Source organism: Pezoporus wallicus, unplaced genomic scaffold (assembly GCF_028554395.1).
Source record: "Pezoporus wallicus isolate ANWC-B61680 ecotype Strahan unplaced genomic scaffold, APGP_CSIRO_Pwel_v1 scaffold_2146, whole genome shotgun sequence".
In the NCBI taxonomy this organism is placed as follows: Eukaryota; Metazoa; Chordata; class Aves; order Psittaciformes; family Psittacidae; genus Pezoporus; species Pezoporus wallicus.
Window position 1 is genome coordinate 3,972,638 of NW_026639769.1, and position 14,948 is coordinate 3,987,585.

Below are 14,948 nucleotides of genomic sequence, written 5' to 3' on the forward strand. Positions count from 1 at the left end.
ATCCCTAAGGAGCACAGGTCTATTGTCTGGCCGTACAGGAATGCCCTTCATACTAGTACCTGGACATCTTCTCTTCTCTTTGCAAGATGCTGTATCACAGCTTTAAGTTTCAAAGAACTTGTAAAATTATTTCAGTTGCTATGTGTCACATCATGTAAGTTCTCCTTCTTGTTATCATAACCAGTATCCTTTTATTACCATTTTTTATATCCTAGTCTTAAGCCTTCTGGGATTGTTGGCAAGTATTTTGCAAATAGACATACTAAGTTAGACAAAGCATCCCATGTTTTGTTTCTTTATTGGTCAAGGAACTGAGGCACGCTTCCTTGGATGCACTCCCTTCCTTGGAGGGTTAGTGGGTAAGAAGGCACAGAATATACCCTAAAGGTGTATGCCTCTTCCAGAAGAGTGTGTGAGCATACAGGAAGTAAAAACATGTAATGCTTTAACTTGTGTTGACAATAGTAGGCAGTGCAGACAAATTAGAACAGTAGATCAAAGCAGTGTTGAGAAGCCAATGGCCATACTAAAAACACTTCACTTTTTTTCTTAATTTTAAAGTAGCTTTAGTCTGTTCTTGTGGACTGAATGCCTGTTTGCAGCTGGAACACATTAGGTGTGCTTCTGGCATACATTGTCTTACATTACCTTAGTTTAACCTAAAAGGCATCTAATTCTTTTGTTCCAGAACAGCTCTGTGATGTGAACCAACACAACAACAGGAATTATAAGGCAGTTCACTTAAAAAGTATGCTTCTAGTGTGAACCAATGCAAATGTAGGCATACCCTTAGAGCCACTTACTGCAAGTTAACTGAACGTTTCCTCCTATATTCCGGCTGAACAATTTTGAACCATCTCTCTATCAACTCCTTCACAAAACTCTAAAGTATTGGAATGAGAATGTTACCTTTCTTATAGCTTCCTTTATTAGAGGAGAAAAAAGTTTGTAGGGAAAGGTTTTTTGTATTTTGAGCTAACAAGAATGGTGGTGGTGAGAAATAAAAATGGCAGGCTTTCAGGTAACTAAATTATTGCAGTTCATTAATGAGCATCTTTTCCTTCCCTAGTCAAAAAATTATCATGCCTGTTTCAAAGGTAGAAAAGTGGTGCAAGCGCCTCTGTGATGTCTTAGTGAATGAGTACCATACTAGCTATAACACTGAATCCAGATGCTAAGAATTGTAAGATCTAACAGCTAGGCCATATTGCTGCCTGCTATGCAACAATCTCTTAAAAGATTAAACAGACTTTTTTATAGTTATTTTAAGTAAATAACTAATATAAAGCTATTGTTCTGGCCTATGCAACACCATCCTGTTCACGTCATTAGAAAATGTAGTGGTTTTCCATGTAAGAGGGTTATTTCTCCCCCACCCCTTAATGATGCATTTTGCTTCTGCTCTTAATGTCACTGTTTTGCTTCATTTTTCCTGTGTTGAGTGTTTTGGCCACAGTTTCCACTTGAAATATGAGTGGGAGAAGCTCCCTCTAAAAAGCCTGCCTAAAAAATTATGTATAAATATGTCATGAGGACCTTTGCTTTGGCGTTTGTACGATGTGCAGTGTACCAGTATGTAGAACCTTTGGTAATTAAAGGCTTATATTACACTGCTTACATCCTCTCTGGGATTTTTTTATTTTAATTTATTTTTAGGTCCCTTACTCTGACCTAGACTTCAGAAATAGTTGTTGGGTTGGGTTTTGGTTTTGGTTTTTTTTTGGTTTTTTTTCCATTTCCTTCCTTTCCTTATGTGTGTTTGTGCATTAAGTGCTGACAAAGCTCTGCAGCAAGGCATACGACAGTTTGTTTAGGTATCTTCTCGTTCTAGTGTATTATGAGCCTTTTTGTAAGGTTAACCAGAGTAGATTAGTGATTGGATGAGACCTGGAGTATGAAGTTACTTATCTAATCTCTCTGCACAGAAAGTTTTGGACTTTTAAATAACCAGAAGGGATTGAATGGGGAGAATAAACCATTTGTGAAGATAGATAGTATGAAACATACAGGTTGGTTGACCATTGAGAACACTCTAACTTTTTGCTATGTAACAGACATCTTCCTTCTGGATAAGGAGGAGTTGATCACGTGAAATGCTTGAGGGATCATGGTTTACAAACCATCAGGATCTGGGTATGTTTCTTCTCCTTTCCATATCACTTGTGTAAGTACTATTGTAGGATTTCCCATTAAATCCTGGAGTTTGGAAAGAACCTCCAGGATCATCTTGTCCCACCTCTGGTCCAGTGAGACCAGATTACTCAGGGTCTTATTCTTGCAAATGGTGAGTCTGTTTACATACAGTATTTTTCCAGCACAGTTGCAGTTTCTCTGATCTCAATACTGAAATATTATCTAGAAGCTTTTCTAAGGTTAACTCCTACCACCTCCCCTTTTTCCAGTCTTGTACGTAAATTCTGATTTTCTGTTGCCATTAGTGTCTCACCTAAGGAAAATGGAGGCTGTGAAGTGTGCCTGTAGAATTACCAGGATCTTCTTGGCAAGTTCTTGGTTTCAAGATAACTAGCAATTGTTCTTCTGTTCCTATTGCACCCTCTCTGTGTTAATCCTGACCTGAAGGGATGCTTTGGACTGAGAGCAGATGCCTGTGCTTCAGCCTTCCATCAGGAAGTAGCTAAACTGTAACAATCTATTTATGGTAGCCTCTTTTGTACTGCTAATAACCCAGCAAGGGCTAAGATTAAGCCATCTCTGATTTTGTTTTGTGTGTGTTTGGTTGTAAAGACAAGTTAATGCTGATGAAGTCAGTAGAGGGGAAGGACAAAGGAAGTAGAATCTTGATTCCAATAAATTTTCTTTGTCCATTGAACAATGGGAATCCTTATGAATTCTGTACATTTGGCTTTCTAACTTAGATGTGAAAAATTTAGGATTGCAGAAACTTCCAACAAATTATTCTCAACTGAGGGTAGGGAGGCAGGGAAGAAGTAATATTAGCCCGCTGTTTATTGCACTAGCTGTTCCCTTTTGGCTTTTACATAAGTGGTTGTTACTTGAAAAGAAATTCTAGTTTGGTTTTCTTGATGTTGCTTTTGTCTCTGTGCCCTTTGGGTTTCTCATAGTGGATCATTGACCTTTTCTCATCCTTGTGTCGTGATAGCTCTCTCATAAATGACTGTGCCCATCTCTGAATTTATTGAACTTTATTGATCACATCTTGCTATAGGGGTGAGTTGAGATCTGTGTAAACATTATCTTTTTTAGAAGGAAGTGGAATTAAAGCTGCTCTAGCACCTGCTAATGTAGGATGCAACCAGACTTCCTGTTCAAGAGGAAATCCTAATTTACTCTTCCTTGTAAACTGAAGGCTGATCAGCTTACCACATAGTAACCTTTTGACTTGTAAACACTGTGTTCCTTTTGGACTGCTTTTAGCCTCTAGAAATTATTTCCCTCAGGCATATTGGTAACTTCAACAATAAACTTTGTGTTGAATGTCATGAAAAAGCAGCAAAGCTTTTCTGCTAAACTAATTTTAATTCAGTCAAGCATACCTACAAACTCAAGTAGGTGCTTAAGATGCCTTCAAGTTCTAGGAAGGTGGCTGTATTTTTCTTTGCACTCTTAATCACCACTGCAGTGATTAAGAGTTAAAGAAACTTGTTGTCCATTGGGTATGGAAAACAAACCAAGTTATTGTGATTATTTGTTTTGTGATGCAGTCTTTCAGCCCTTGAAAATGCTTGTTATATGTGGGTGGGGAGTTGGCCCTGGCTAGGATATTGTGGTGAATCACTGGCAGTACTGCCAGGTTTGGCATGGATGGAGATTTGGGTTGGGGCCAGTAAAGTGAGTTAAAGTGTTTTTTTTTTATTGTTTATTACCAGCCCCGAAAAGATTTTTCTGTCCTTGAGGAGGAAGAGATCAAATTTAGCAGGAGCAGTATCTGTTTCCTCTTACTGCTAATACAGCAAAAGAAAGCTGCTTCTGAAATACGGATATTCTCCAGGCTTCTGACAGCTTTGCTTAGATGAGCGATCGGAGGCCTCTGGACTAGGTATGCAGCTGAGGCTTGTCTTAGAGATCCCACAACTGTGAGGTTTTGAAGAACAGATACTGGGACTAAGAACTCAAAGGAGTTCTAGAGCTTTATGTATATGAAAATAAAGATTGCCTTGCAAAGATCTGCATGTTAGACTCCTTCTGTCTATGCAAATAGTAGAAATTTAAATAATATGCTGCCACCATAACCTGCTCTATTGCTTCAGGGATTGATGCAACTTGCTGAAAGGGTGGAAGTGTATTGATTCTCAGGGAACCAAGATTCCTTGTTTATACTTTTCCTTGTCTTCTCTTACTACACCCCAAAGAGTTAAGAAATTATTTTCTGTTCTTTTATGGTTTTTAAAGCATGTTGATAATAGAGTAATGGTGTTAAACCGAAAAGAAGTAGTTTACCTTCTAAGGCTTTTTTCCCCCTAGGCGTTTAGGCTCTACTGGCATGCATGTGCCTGGTTCCCATTCAGTGTGGTTTTTATGCATCTCTTTGTTGCTACTATGGCTCTTATGTTGTTTGTAAGAAATACTATTTAAACAACAGGCATAAGAGGTTTTTGTTGGCCCAGTACAGCAAGCTTACTGTCTCTTTTTTTTATTAAAATGTGTATGAAATGTACATTAAGGAAAAAAAGCATCTGTCCATTTTATTTTTCGCCCCCCCCCCCCCCCGTGTTCAGACTTTATCGCCTTTCCTGTAGCATAAGCAGGTACTTTATTACCAGAATTATCTTACAGGTAACACAAAGATGCTGATCCCTGAAAAAATCTTGTATCAAAATTTCAACTGTTTAAAACAAATGACTTATTGATGGATTTTGTTTCTGTTCTCCTCCTTTCTCTAAAAAGCACTTTATTTTTTACCATGTCACTAGAGAATGCTGAGGGTATAAGAATAAATCTGTAAAAAAGATTCTCTTGACAAACTACATCCTGAGTAAATTGACAAGATGGCTGTGTTTCTGGCTACCCTGGTCTTTCAAAACTAGCACTCTAGAGGAAGGTAGCTAACATCTTGAAATCTTCACAGACGTTAAAAAACTAATGCTTAATGCAGTGAGCCAGCGGTCTTCTTTTGAAAAGTTATTTCAACTTCTTCATATCAATCACAATTCTTGTCCTACTATGAGATGATTATATGAAGATGGGACTTGTTGTACAAGAATATGTACAGTTCTCATACCGCATAGTACTTGCTGTTGCTTGTTGCCATGGTATGTAGTGCGGTTGAGCAAAATGAGTTCCAATAAGGGTGTTCAACAGGACTAGTATGTTCCTTCTAAACAGGAGAAATAAAGTTTTGTTATCTATTGCACATTGAGTGGTTGACCTTGTTCTTGAGAACGGTAAGTGTAGTGTTCCAAATACATGTAATGCTGATAATTAAGCATCATGTTGCTAACTTTTAACATGTGAACTTACATCTTAGGTGCCATTATGGTTGGCAAGGACAGTTCTGTGATGAGTGTGTCCGCTACCCAGGCTGTGCTCATGGGAGCTGTAATGAACCATGGCAGTGTAACTGTGAAACCAACTGGGGTGGCCTGCTCTGTAACAAAGGTACTTAACATTACAGGAAAAATAAGTAAAGTTGCATGATTAACTGATAACTCATTAACCATTTTTTTCTGCTAGTGTGCAGCTGAGTATTTCTGTGCCTAATTCTTTTATGGCAGATGATGCTTAAACATTGTAAGTGTAAGAAGTTTAAGACAAAAGGCTTAGAATTGTCCTGACTCTTCAACTCATGTAGTTGGCCCTTGCTTATCCTTCCCTGTTCTGTGTCTAGTCCACAGGTGACAGGCTAGCTCATGGAATATGGGGATGATGTGGGTGAATGATGTTCGAGCCAGAAAGGCATCTGTTTGACTGGGAATTAAAATGGTGAGATTTGTGTTCCCTGTTGATTGATTGGCACTTTTCTCTGTCCAGATCTAAATTACTGTGGGAATCATCATCCCTGCCTGAATGGTGGAACCTGTATGAATACTGAACCGGACGAGTATCGCTGTGCTTGCCCAGATGGCTACTCTGGAAAGAACTGTGAAATTGGTAAGTTTTGGGTATTGTGTGTATCTTCAGAAATCTGAAACTGTTTCAGGCATGGCTACATCGTAGTTGGCCAGATGGTATTTTATGATCATTGCTACCCATGTGTTTGGTTTTGTTTTTTTTTGTTTGAGGTTTTTTTGGTTTTTTGTTTTGTTTTGGGTTTCATTTGTTTTTTTAGAGTAGAGGAGCTGTTTTCTTCTCAAAAGCCAGCTTGGTTTCCAAGAAGGGAAATGAAAAGTGATAGCAACAATTAGAAAGCATTACCTAGTAAGTACTCTCCTAGTAAGGGATTGTTTTCTTGTTTCCCAAAGCTTCCTTACCTTCTGAGTGAGAAAATATCAAAAGTGACAGCATGCAACTTGTCCTGCTCAACCTGGTTGCTTAGTGCAGTTTCTGCAAGTGTTACAGCCCTACATGGGGTGACAACAAGCAGTGCTGCCTATAATTGCAAGCTCTGTTCTTTGTTGTTTCCAAGGAACAGTATTAGAATGAAGCTAAACAGACCTTTGACACTTTGAACTGCTACTACCGTTCAGACCTCTGCACTTGGCATGTCTGTTTTGTCTCACAGAGCTGGGGGTGGGAGAGCAAAGTGCTGGAGGACTCTGGAGCTGGAAGTGCACAGCTGGAAGCAGTAGGTTAATGGGGAACTTCTCTAGTTCCTGGGATATTGAGGTAGTGGCCTGTCTTTAAGCTTTCTAGTCAACAGATAGGAAGGATGATATGCACCTTCAGTAAAATCGTGCTTTGGTCTCCTACTAGGAATCTTGCTCTCTGTAGGTAGGAGAGGGAGGCTCCAAGCTTCTGTACGGGCACCTCTCTACTGCTCGTGCTCTTGGTCATTTTTAATCAGAACACAGTTTATAACTGTAAGTTCTCCTTAACTGTTACTGGAAGAGCAATTAGGAAGAATTTATTTTCCTCTCTTTCCAGCGGAGCATGCTTGTGTATCTAATCCCTGCGCTAATGGTGGAATTTGTCATGAAATTTCATCAGGCTTCAAGTGTCACTGCCCATCGGGGTGGAGTGGACCAACATGTGCTATTGGTGGGTATGCGTCTTCTGATGACTGACCCGTTTGGTTGGAAGGGCTGATACAGCTTAATTGATAATATCGTGCTCTCTTGGTAATGGATTTGATGGTAGTCTTTTACCTTAGTTTTCTAATGGCTATGGTTTGGGGTACTCTGAAAAGATTAAAGGTACTACTGTGCAGCCCGCAGTATCCATTTGATGGAGTTGAGGTCTACAGGTTATCAAAAGCACAGCTGGACCATAGCCAAAGAAATGCCCTGTTGCCAAAGTATGTAGGACAATTTCCGACTCTTTAGTTAAAGCAAAATCCAGAATGGATTTATTTTAAGAAATAGAGAATCATAGGATGGTTTGGGTTGGAAGGGACCTTAAAGATCATCTTGTGTAGATGTGAAAGTTCTCCCCTTCTGAAAGTAATAGAAGAGTAGATTACTCAAATATATAAGTGCCTGATTCGGAAGATGGGGAAATAGTAGAAATGTATTGTGGTTATTTGTTTGCATTTTGCCTGTGATTTGGAGCACAGGGGTTTTATCCATTTTTCAACAGCAACTATGCTAAAAAAACCCCTAAATACTGGCTACTGTGTCATGATCTAGTAACATGACTGTCAATGAGCGTGTTCATCACTGGCAGATTAACTGAATCTTCTTGCTGCTTGCAGATAAGGGAAAAAGGAACTTTGAATTTTTCAAACTCAAAGATATGAAAAAAGCCCAAGTAAAATTTAGGTTAGGAATGTTAGTCTTTTCCTAAGTTTGTGCATTCTTCCCCTTAATCTCAAAATAACTTAAAACCCAAACAAAAACCTCCACACAATAAGAAACAAGCAGGTTAAGCCGAGTTTTAAACCATGTAATGGAAGGCACACTTTGACTTTCCAGATATTGATGAATGTGCATCTAACCCTTGTGCTCAAGGAGGGACCTGTATTGATGGTGTTAATGCATTTGAGTGTATATGTCCACAACAGTGGATTGGAGCAACATGTCAGCTTGGTAAGTAATTGCCTTCTAAAGTTTTGAAGACAACTGAAGATAATTCCTAAATAATTATTACTAAATAATTAATAACTCTGGAAGCATTTCTGACTTTTTTCACTGAAAAAAAAAATGGAAGATGTGCTTTGCTACTAGTATTGTAGCTCTGCATTAGTAGATTGAAAAGCCAGAAGTTTCAAGTGAACCTGTAACTGTTTAAGCCCCAACTTAAGCTTACTTACAATAATTTTTCTAGAATGCCTGATAACTTTCCTGTTTCAAAATACTACATTGGTGATGGTAGCTCCTGCTTCATGGTGGCAAAACAGTGACTATAAGCTTATGGAGGCAAGGAAGGGATTTGCCCTGACTAACATAATACCTTTTTGAGGTTTGGCCAAAGGAAAAGTAAAACAACATGCATGTGCTACTACAGACAAGTATGCATTAAAACTCTCTGGTATGTAAATGGTTTTATTGCCCTACCTATGTATAATATGAGCTTCTGATGCTTGGACTGCATGGGAACTTTGCTTGGTGCTGTGGTAATCTGTTTCTGGGTTTGTTCTTTATTCTCTTCTTTATCTTCTTTCACAGATGCTAATGAGTGTGAAGGGAAACCCTGTGTTAATGCTTATTCTTGCAAAAATCTCATTGGTGGATATTACTGTGACTGCATTCCAGGATGGACAGGAGTAAATTGTCATATCAGTTAGTATTTTTTTAGTATATATGTTGACCATAGGGTGCCTAATTATTTACAAAAGGGTATTATGATGAACATAGCACACATACTTATACAAGAGAAAAATACCTGTTGGCAGGGTTTTGTTTTTTTTTTAACTTCCAGCAATGTAAATTAAAAATACTGTTTGAAAATTTATTTGGAAGTGCATTTGGTATGAATTTAAATATGCACACACATAACTATTAATATTAATATCTCCCTACTCACCCTTGATTCTGAAAGGTGTCATATACTGATTCAATTTAAAATACTTTTTAGTTAAAATGCTAGATATGAAATTAGCTGATAGCACTTAATTAGATTTCTGTTAGTGTAATAGAAATGTCATATGGAAAATGTATCTTTGTATTATTTTTTTTAAATAAGAAATCTAAGACATCAAGTATCCTTGCTTTCCTTTGAAACAACAAAAAAAATCCTTCCTGAAAATCATTTGTTCCCCATTTTTATGCTAGAGATGTACTTTACAGCTTAGTGTTCCAGTGTGAATTCTAATGCCTTGCATGTTTTATCCATAGATATTAATGACTGTCATGGACAATGTCAACATGGAGGGACTTGTAAGGTAACTTTTGTTTATTTCATGCCATGTTGAAAATTAATCTTGTTCTAGTTATGAAATCTATAGTTTGGAACTGCAGGTTGGTTAAATAAGGCTTAATATAAAAGTATAGTGCTCTAGCAGCCTTCCAGTATCTGAGGGGCCTGTAAGGATGCTGGGGAGGGACTCTTCTTTACGGACTATAGTGATAGGACATGCGGTAACAGGTAAAAACAGGGGAAGTTTAGATTGGAACTGTTGGAACAAGCCCAGAGGAGGGCCATGAGGATGATCAGGGGACTGGAGCACCTTCTGTATGAAGATAGGCTGAGAAAGTTGGGGCTGTTCAGCCTGGAAAAGAGAAGGCTGAGACCTCATAGAGAAGAGAAGAGAAGGTGGAGACCTCATAGCAGCCTTCCAGTATCTGAAGGGGGCCTATAGGGATGCTGGAGAGGGACTCTTCATTAGAGACTGTAGTGATAGGACAAGGGGTAACGGGTTAACTTAAACAGGGGAAGTTTAGATTGGATATAAGGAAGAAGTTCTTTACTGTAAGGGTGGTGAGGCACTGGAATGGGTTGCCCAAGGAAGTCGTGAATGCTCCATCCCTGGTGGTGTTCAAGGCCAGGTTAGACAGAGCCTTGAGTGACATGGTTTAGTGGGAGGTGTCCCTGCCCATGGCAGGGAGGTTGGAACTGGATGATCTTAAGGTCCTTTCCAACCCTAACTATTCTGTGATTTGCAGACTCTTGCACCATTTCAGAAAATAATTTTGTGGTGCTCTTGCTGTTCACAAATCCAGAATATAGAAATAACTTGACTTCCTGTGTGCAGGTTTTATCAATAAACAAATCTTTCTACATTTTCTTTTTTCTCCCCCCTCTGTGAAGGATGAAGTGAATGGTTACCATTGCTTATGCCCTCGTGGTTTCACAGGAAAAAACTGTGAGATGGAAACCAATGAGTGTGAAAGCAATCCATGCCAAAATGGAGGCCGTTGCAAAGACCTGGTGGATGGATTCAGTTGCCTGTGTTCACAGGGTTTTTCAGGAGTCTTCTGTGAGGTGAGGGCAGTGGTGAAATTACTGCGATACTTCTCATGGATTGAATTCTTTAGAGAAACATATCAGCAGGTTTAAATGGGAGTAACCCAAGGCTAAGGCATTACTAACTAATGTAGCTGTTACTTGATACTCTGAATTAGTAAATTTGTTGTGCAGTGCTGTCATAGTAGCTGTAACACTTGATTTTGCAGCCTGACAAAGTGCAAGTTGTTGCGTATACATGTTGGCACTCCTAAATGTTTAAGACTGCAAGTATTGCTTAAGCTTGAAACTTTTACCTTTGCAGTTTTCAGGACCTGTGGTTTTCTGCTCCACTAGAATGCTTTAGGTCTTCATCCTAATAACTCTGAAGTGTATAATTGAATTACCTTCCAAGTAATCCTACTGCTGTTGGTAAGAGCATCCACATAATTAAAAGCAGACAGATATGCAAGTATCAGCTCTCAGATCTTTCTTTTTGAGATCATTTTGAGAAACATGTAGTTCTAGTGCTTAAATAAGATATGAAATACTAAAGTGCTAGAGATAATTCTAGTTCTTCCTAGGGAGAACATTAGACTTTTCAATGCAAAGTTATATTGCCCAAAATGTGTACTTTCTGGCTTTCACTGATAGCAAAATTCTTCTAAGTATTATGGCTTGCAAGACAGACATCAAGTGGAGACACTGGGTTGGAGTTTTGTTGGATTTCTTCCAGAGTTTTTCATGGAGGACATTGGAATGACCTCTCTTAAATGATGAAGTAATTTTATTCTATATTTGTATTATTAAAGGAACAATGCCCTCCTTTTATTCAAAATTAAAAAGGGTTGCAGATACTGACCAGTGTAATAAAACTGGTACAGTACCTAAAAGCTCATGTACCATTACATAAAGATCATAGCTTGAGTGCTCTACTCTTGGCTGATTCATACCATACCATGTAATTAAAGTTTTAGCAAATCTGTTTGAATAATAGGGGGGAGTTGGCTGCTTGCCTTGTGCTTGCCTTGTGTGTTGCAGGAAATGTCTACCATTGATTCCAGATGCTAAAGTACCAGCTACTTTGCATTGCAAAGGGGAAATTTACTGTAATGGAAGGAAACAAATGGAGACATCTGATAGAGGAGATCTGAGAATCTTTCTCAGACCTTAGCTATTTTGTGTAGCTTGCTTTGAATGTCCACATGAAAACATAAAATAGCCATGTAAGAATCTTTCTATTGCAGCTGGAATTGTACATGCTGCTCTCAGTTAAAAAGACTATTTGTGTTCCTTCTGCTTTAATTAGCTTTGGATATTTAATGTATTTAGCTAAGAACTACTAAAAGTAGTGAGCAAATCCACCACTGGACTTAGCTTTCTCAACCCTACAGACATAAAATTATCATGACAGATGTGAAGTAGGAAAAAATTACTTGAGGGGAAAAGGCAATCCTTAAGAATAACAACTTGGAGGAAAGATACTGTGATGTAACTATATCCCTTTTGGGGCCGCTTTGTGGATTTTGAGGCCAGTTTAGGGCGTCACCAGTCAGTGATCTTGTATGTCAGTCTAAGATGTAGAGAAGCAGGATTGTTTTGCTATTTGTCTGTTTTAAGGGTGATGAAAGCTAGGTTTGAATTTTACTTTTTGAATCAGATGGTAAGAAGTATTCAAAACATACCTAGTATTTCTGTGTGTAAATTGGTATGATGATAGTATTTGCAAGAATAAGGCCCCTGAGCAGCTTGGTCTAACTAGAGCTGCTTTGAGCAGGAGGTTGGAAGTAGTTGACCTCTAGAGGTCCCTTCCAAGCTATGTGGTTCTATAATAAATTCTATGTATTACTTGAGGTGGAAAGAGAAGTTGCTGTGGAGAACAGGGTTTATTGTTTGGTAGGATTTTTGAGTTCTCTGTATTTTAAGTGTGTTGTAGACCCAAAGTTGACAAGTGCATTTCTATTTAACTTGCATTATAGCACTTAGTATGTAGGTGTGAAGGACGGAGAAGTGACTTGTAATGATCCAGAATCATCACAGTAAGATGTCTTTTCATGGCTTGTTCTTTGCTAAGTTATTGCAAATGTGCTTATTCAGCCTCCTGCAAAGGAATGTTGTCTTAGGAGTGTCAGAAATGATCTATATTAGGATTGACTAAAGTAGCCTGAAATTTCTCAGCTGCAGGATGGAATGTAACATATATGATTCATAAACCTTAAAACTTGAGGTTCCTTGTACATTAGCTTCATCTGCATCTTTGGTGCACAGATAATGCTGCTTGCTCCTGGGAAAAGAAGCAGCTGGTGCTAACTGTGGCCTCTCTTACAGATGGATATTGATTTCTGTGAACCTAACCCTTGCCAGAATGGGGCTAAATGCTATGATCTGGGAGGAGATTATTACTGTGCCTGCCCTGATGACTATGATGGAAAGAATTGTTCTCATCTCAAGGACCACTGCAAGAACAATTCTTGTAAAGGTACCTGCTGTTTTCCAGAAATGCTTAATGCAGAAACATTTTTATTGTACTCAGTTGGACTTTGTGGAAGTGAGGCAGCCAGAAGAAATGCTTGTAGCCATCCTAAGTTTTAAAGAGGTAGCGGTAACTTAAACTTGAACATAGCTTTTAAATTGTGATTAGTTCTAATTTTTGGTTGACATTTTAAAAAGTAAAGACTGAATAGTGATACAGATTAATAGTCTGATGTACTTCTCATTCTTAGTAATAGACAGCTGTACAATAGAAGTCTTCACTAATGCTACCCAAGAAGGAATCCGTTTCATCTCATCTAATGTTTGTGGGCCTCATGGACGGTGTATTAGTCAGCCAGGAGGGAATTTTACTTGTGCCTGTGAAAGAGGCTTTACTGGAATATACTGTCATGAAAGTAAGTAAGAATTTCTTTTAGATTACTTTGTTGCTTTAAAACTCTTTTTTTGTTACGAAGCTTTACAAGCTTGAAACATCAAGGCTTTAAAAAATTTGTGTAGAGCATTGTTTCAGTTGTACTGCTTGAAATCTGCTTTTTTTTTTTTTCCTGGTAACAGATGTCTCGTCTCTGTAGTGGTATATACTTCCTCTGTGAAGGAAAACTGGTTTTAGTCCAACTTGAATGCAAATGTGTCTGTGCCCATTACCTTTATGTACAGTCTTAAGAGAAGCCATGGTTTTTTCCAATATGGGAGTGATGCAGAAGGGACAGACACATTAACAGCACAGCTTAGGAGCATGTGTAGTGCTGTTCAGGTATTTTTTTGAACACCTGGATACTTTTCCCAGGTAAACTTAATGCTTTTGGTTCAACTTGATATGTGAAAGAAAATAAGTCTAGATACCTTACCAGGCTTGAAAACAGATGTTTGAGTTGTTGTAATGGAGGTACAAATGGAGTATAACTTTGCTCCTTTTCCTAGAGACACAAGTGTGTATAACTCCTGTAGGTAGGTGAAGACAGGCTATGAGCCATAATTGTTGATTTTGTCATAGATATCAACGATTGTCTTGGAAAACCTTGCAAGAATGGTGGGACGTGCATCGATGAAGTTGATTCATTTAGGTGTTTCTGCTCAAGTGGCTGGGAAGGAGAGTTGTGTGACACGAGTGAGTACTGCTAAACATAACAGGGTCAAATATTAACAGTTTTGCTGTAAGTTAGTGATGGTTGGCACATGAGTAATAATAATGAGATGGTTTCTCTGTTCTGCAATTACAGACTACCCAGTGTTTTCAGAAGACTCTGGGGTAGCAGCTCTAAAAGTCCTTTAAGAGGAATGTAACCTGATTCTTGGTTATAGTACAAGAGACCTCAGGAGGAGAGAATTGCTTTTTTTTTTTTCCTCAGAAGCAAAAGTGAATATACCCTGTTAGGGGTCAACTCATACTGCCTTTATTGCTTTAAGGATATACACTTTTTAGTACTTCCTGTACATAAAAGTTTGTCCCTTACCCAAACTACTCATACATAGTAGTTTCCAAACTTAAAGTTTTTTTGCTTTAAACCAGTTCAAGCTATAATGTGCTCTCACCTTATTGAAGGAATTTATAATCTTCATACCTATTTCTTTATTAAGAAAATAATAACTGAAGCCTGATTTTTTTACTCTATATCATCAGTCAGTGTTTTGTAGTCTGGCTTCTGTGGAAGCAGGTGTTTACTCTTGCTGCCCTGGCTTGAGACATATTGGGCCTCAGCTGACAGAGAAGTGTACTAGGCCAGTTCATGGTTACCTCTGAGGAAACTGCAGTTGTTATTTTTTCTACTCTGAATGAAGCTGCTTCTAAAACATGACTACAAGGACTTGCTGAGATGTATTACAGGACATGTACTGATAAGATATGAAATGAAGACTGAGAAGCTTTTGGCAGGTGTCACTGTCAAAAGAGCTTTTTGTGTGGTGTAGATGAAGTTTGGCTTGGAAAAAATGTTCTACCTATTAAAATGTTTGTCTCAAGTAAGGAGAACTTTCTCTAAAATCCATGTATGTGTTTTAATGCATGCATATGTTTAATATGTATACACATATATATGTGTATATAGATGGTTAAGCTA

General features: G+C 38.4%; 1 protein-coding gene across 2 annotated transcripts in view; it reads left to right on the forward strand.

Moving 5' to 3' along the window:
• Positions 1-14,948, forward strand: part of JAG2 (jagged canonical Notch ligand 2) — a 68,098-nt gene that overhangs the window by 38,879 nt on the left and 14,271 nt on the right. The window contains exons 6-15 of one of the 2 annotated variants that reach the window (XM_057416209.1): positions 5,447-5,577; positions 5,950-6,069; positions 7,003-7,116; positions 7,989-8,102; positions 8,682-8,795; positions 9,351-9,397; positions 10,264-10,437; positions 12,727-12,877; positions 13,122-13,286; positions 13,886-13,999. In XM_057416209.1, the coding sequence (XP_057272192.1) occupies positions 5,447-5,577; positions 5,950-6,069; positions 7,003-7,116; positions 7,989-8,102; positions 8,682-8,795; positions 9,351-9,397; positions 10,264-10,437; positions 12,727-12,877; positions 13,122-13,286; positions 13,886-13,999 (1,244 nt within the window). The remainder of the gene's footprint in view (positions 1-5,446; positions 5,578-5,949; positions 6,070-7,002; positions 7,117-7,988; positions 8,103-8,681; positions 8,796-9,350; positions 9,398-10,263; positions 10,438-12,726; positions 12,878-13,121; positions 13,287-13,885; positions 14,000-14,948) is intronic. The other variant, XM_057416210.1, reaches the window with a different exon arrangement.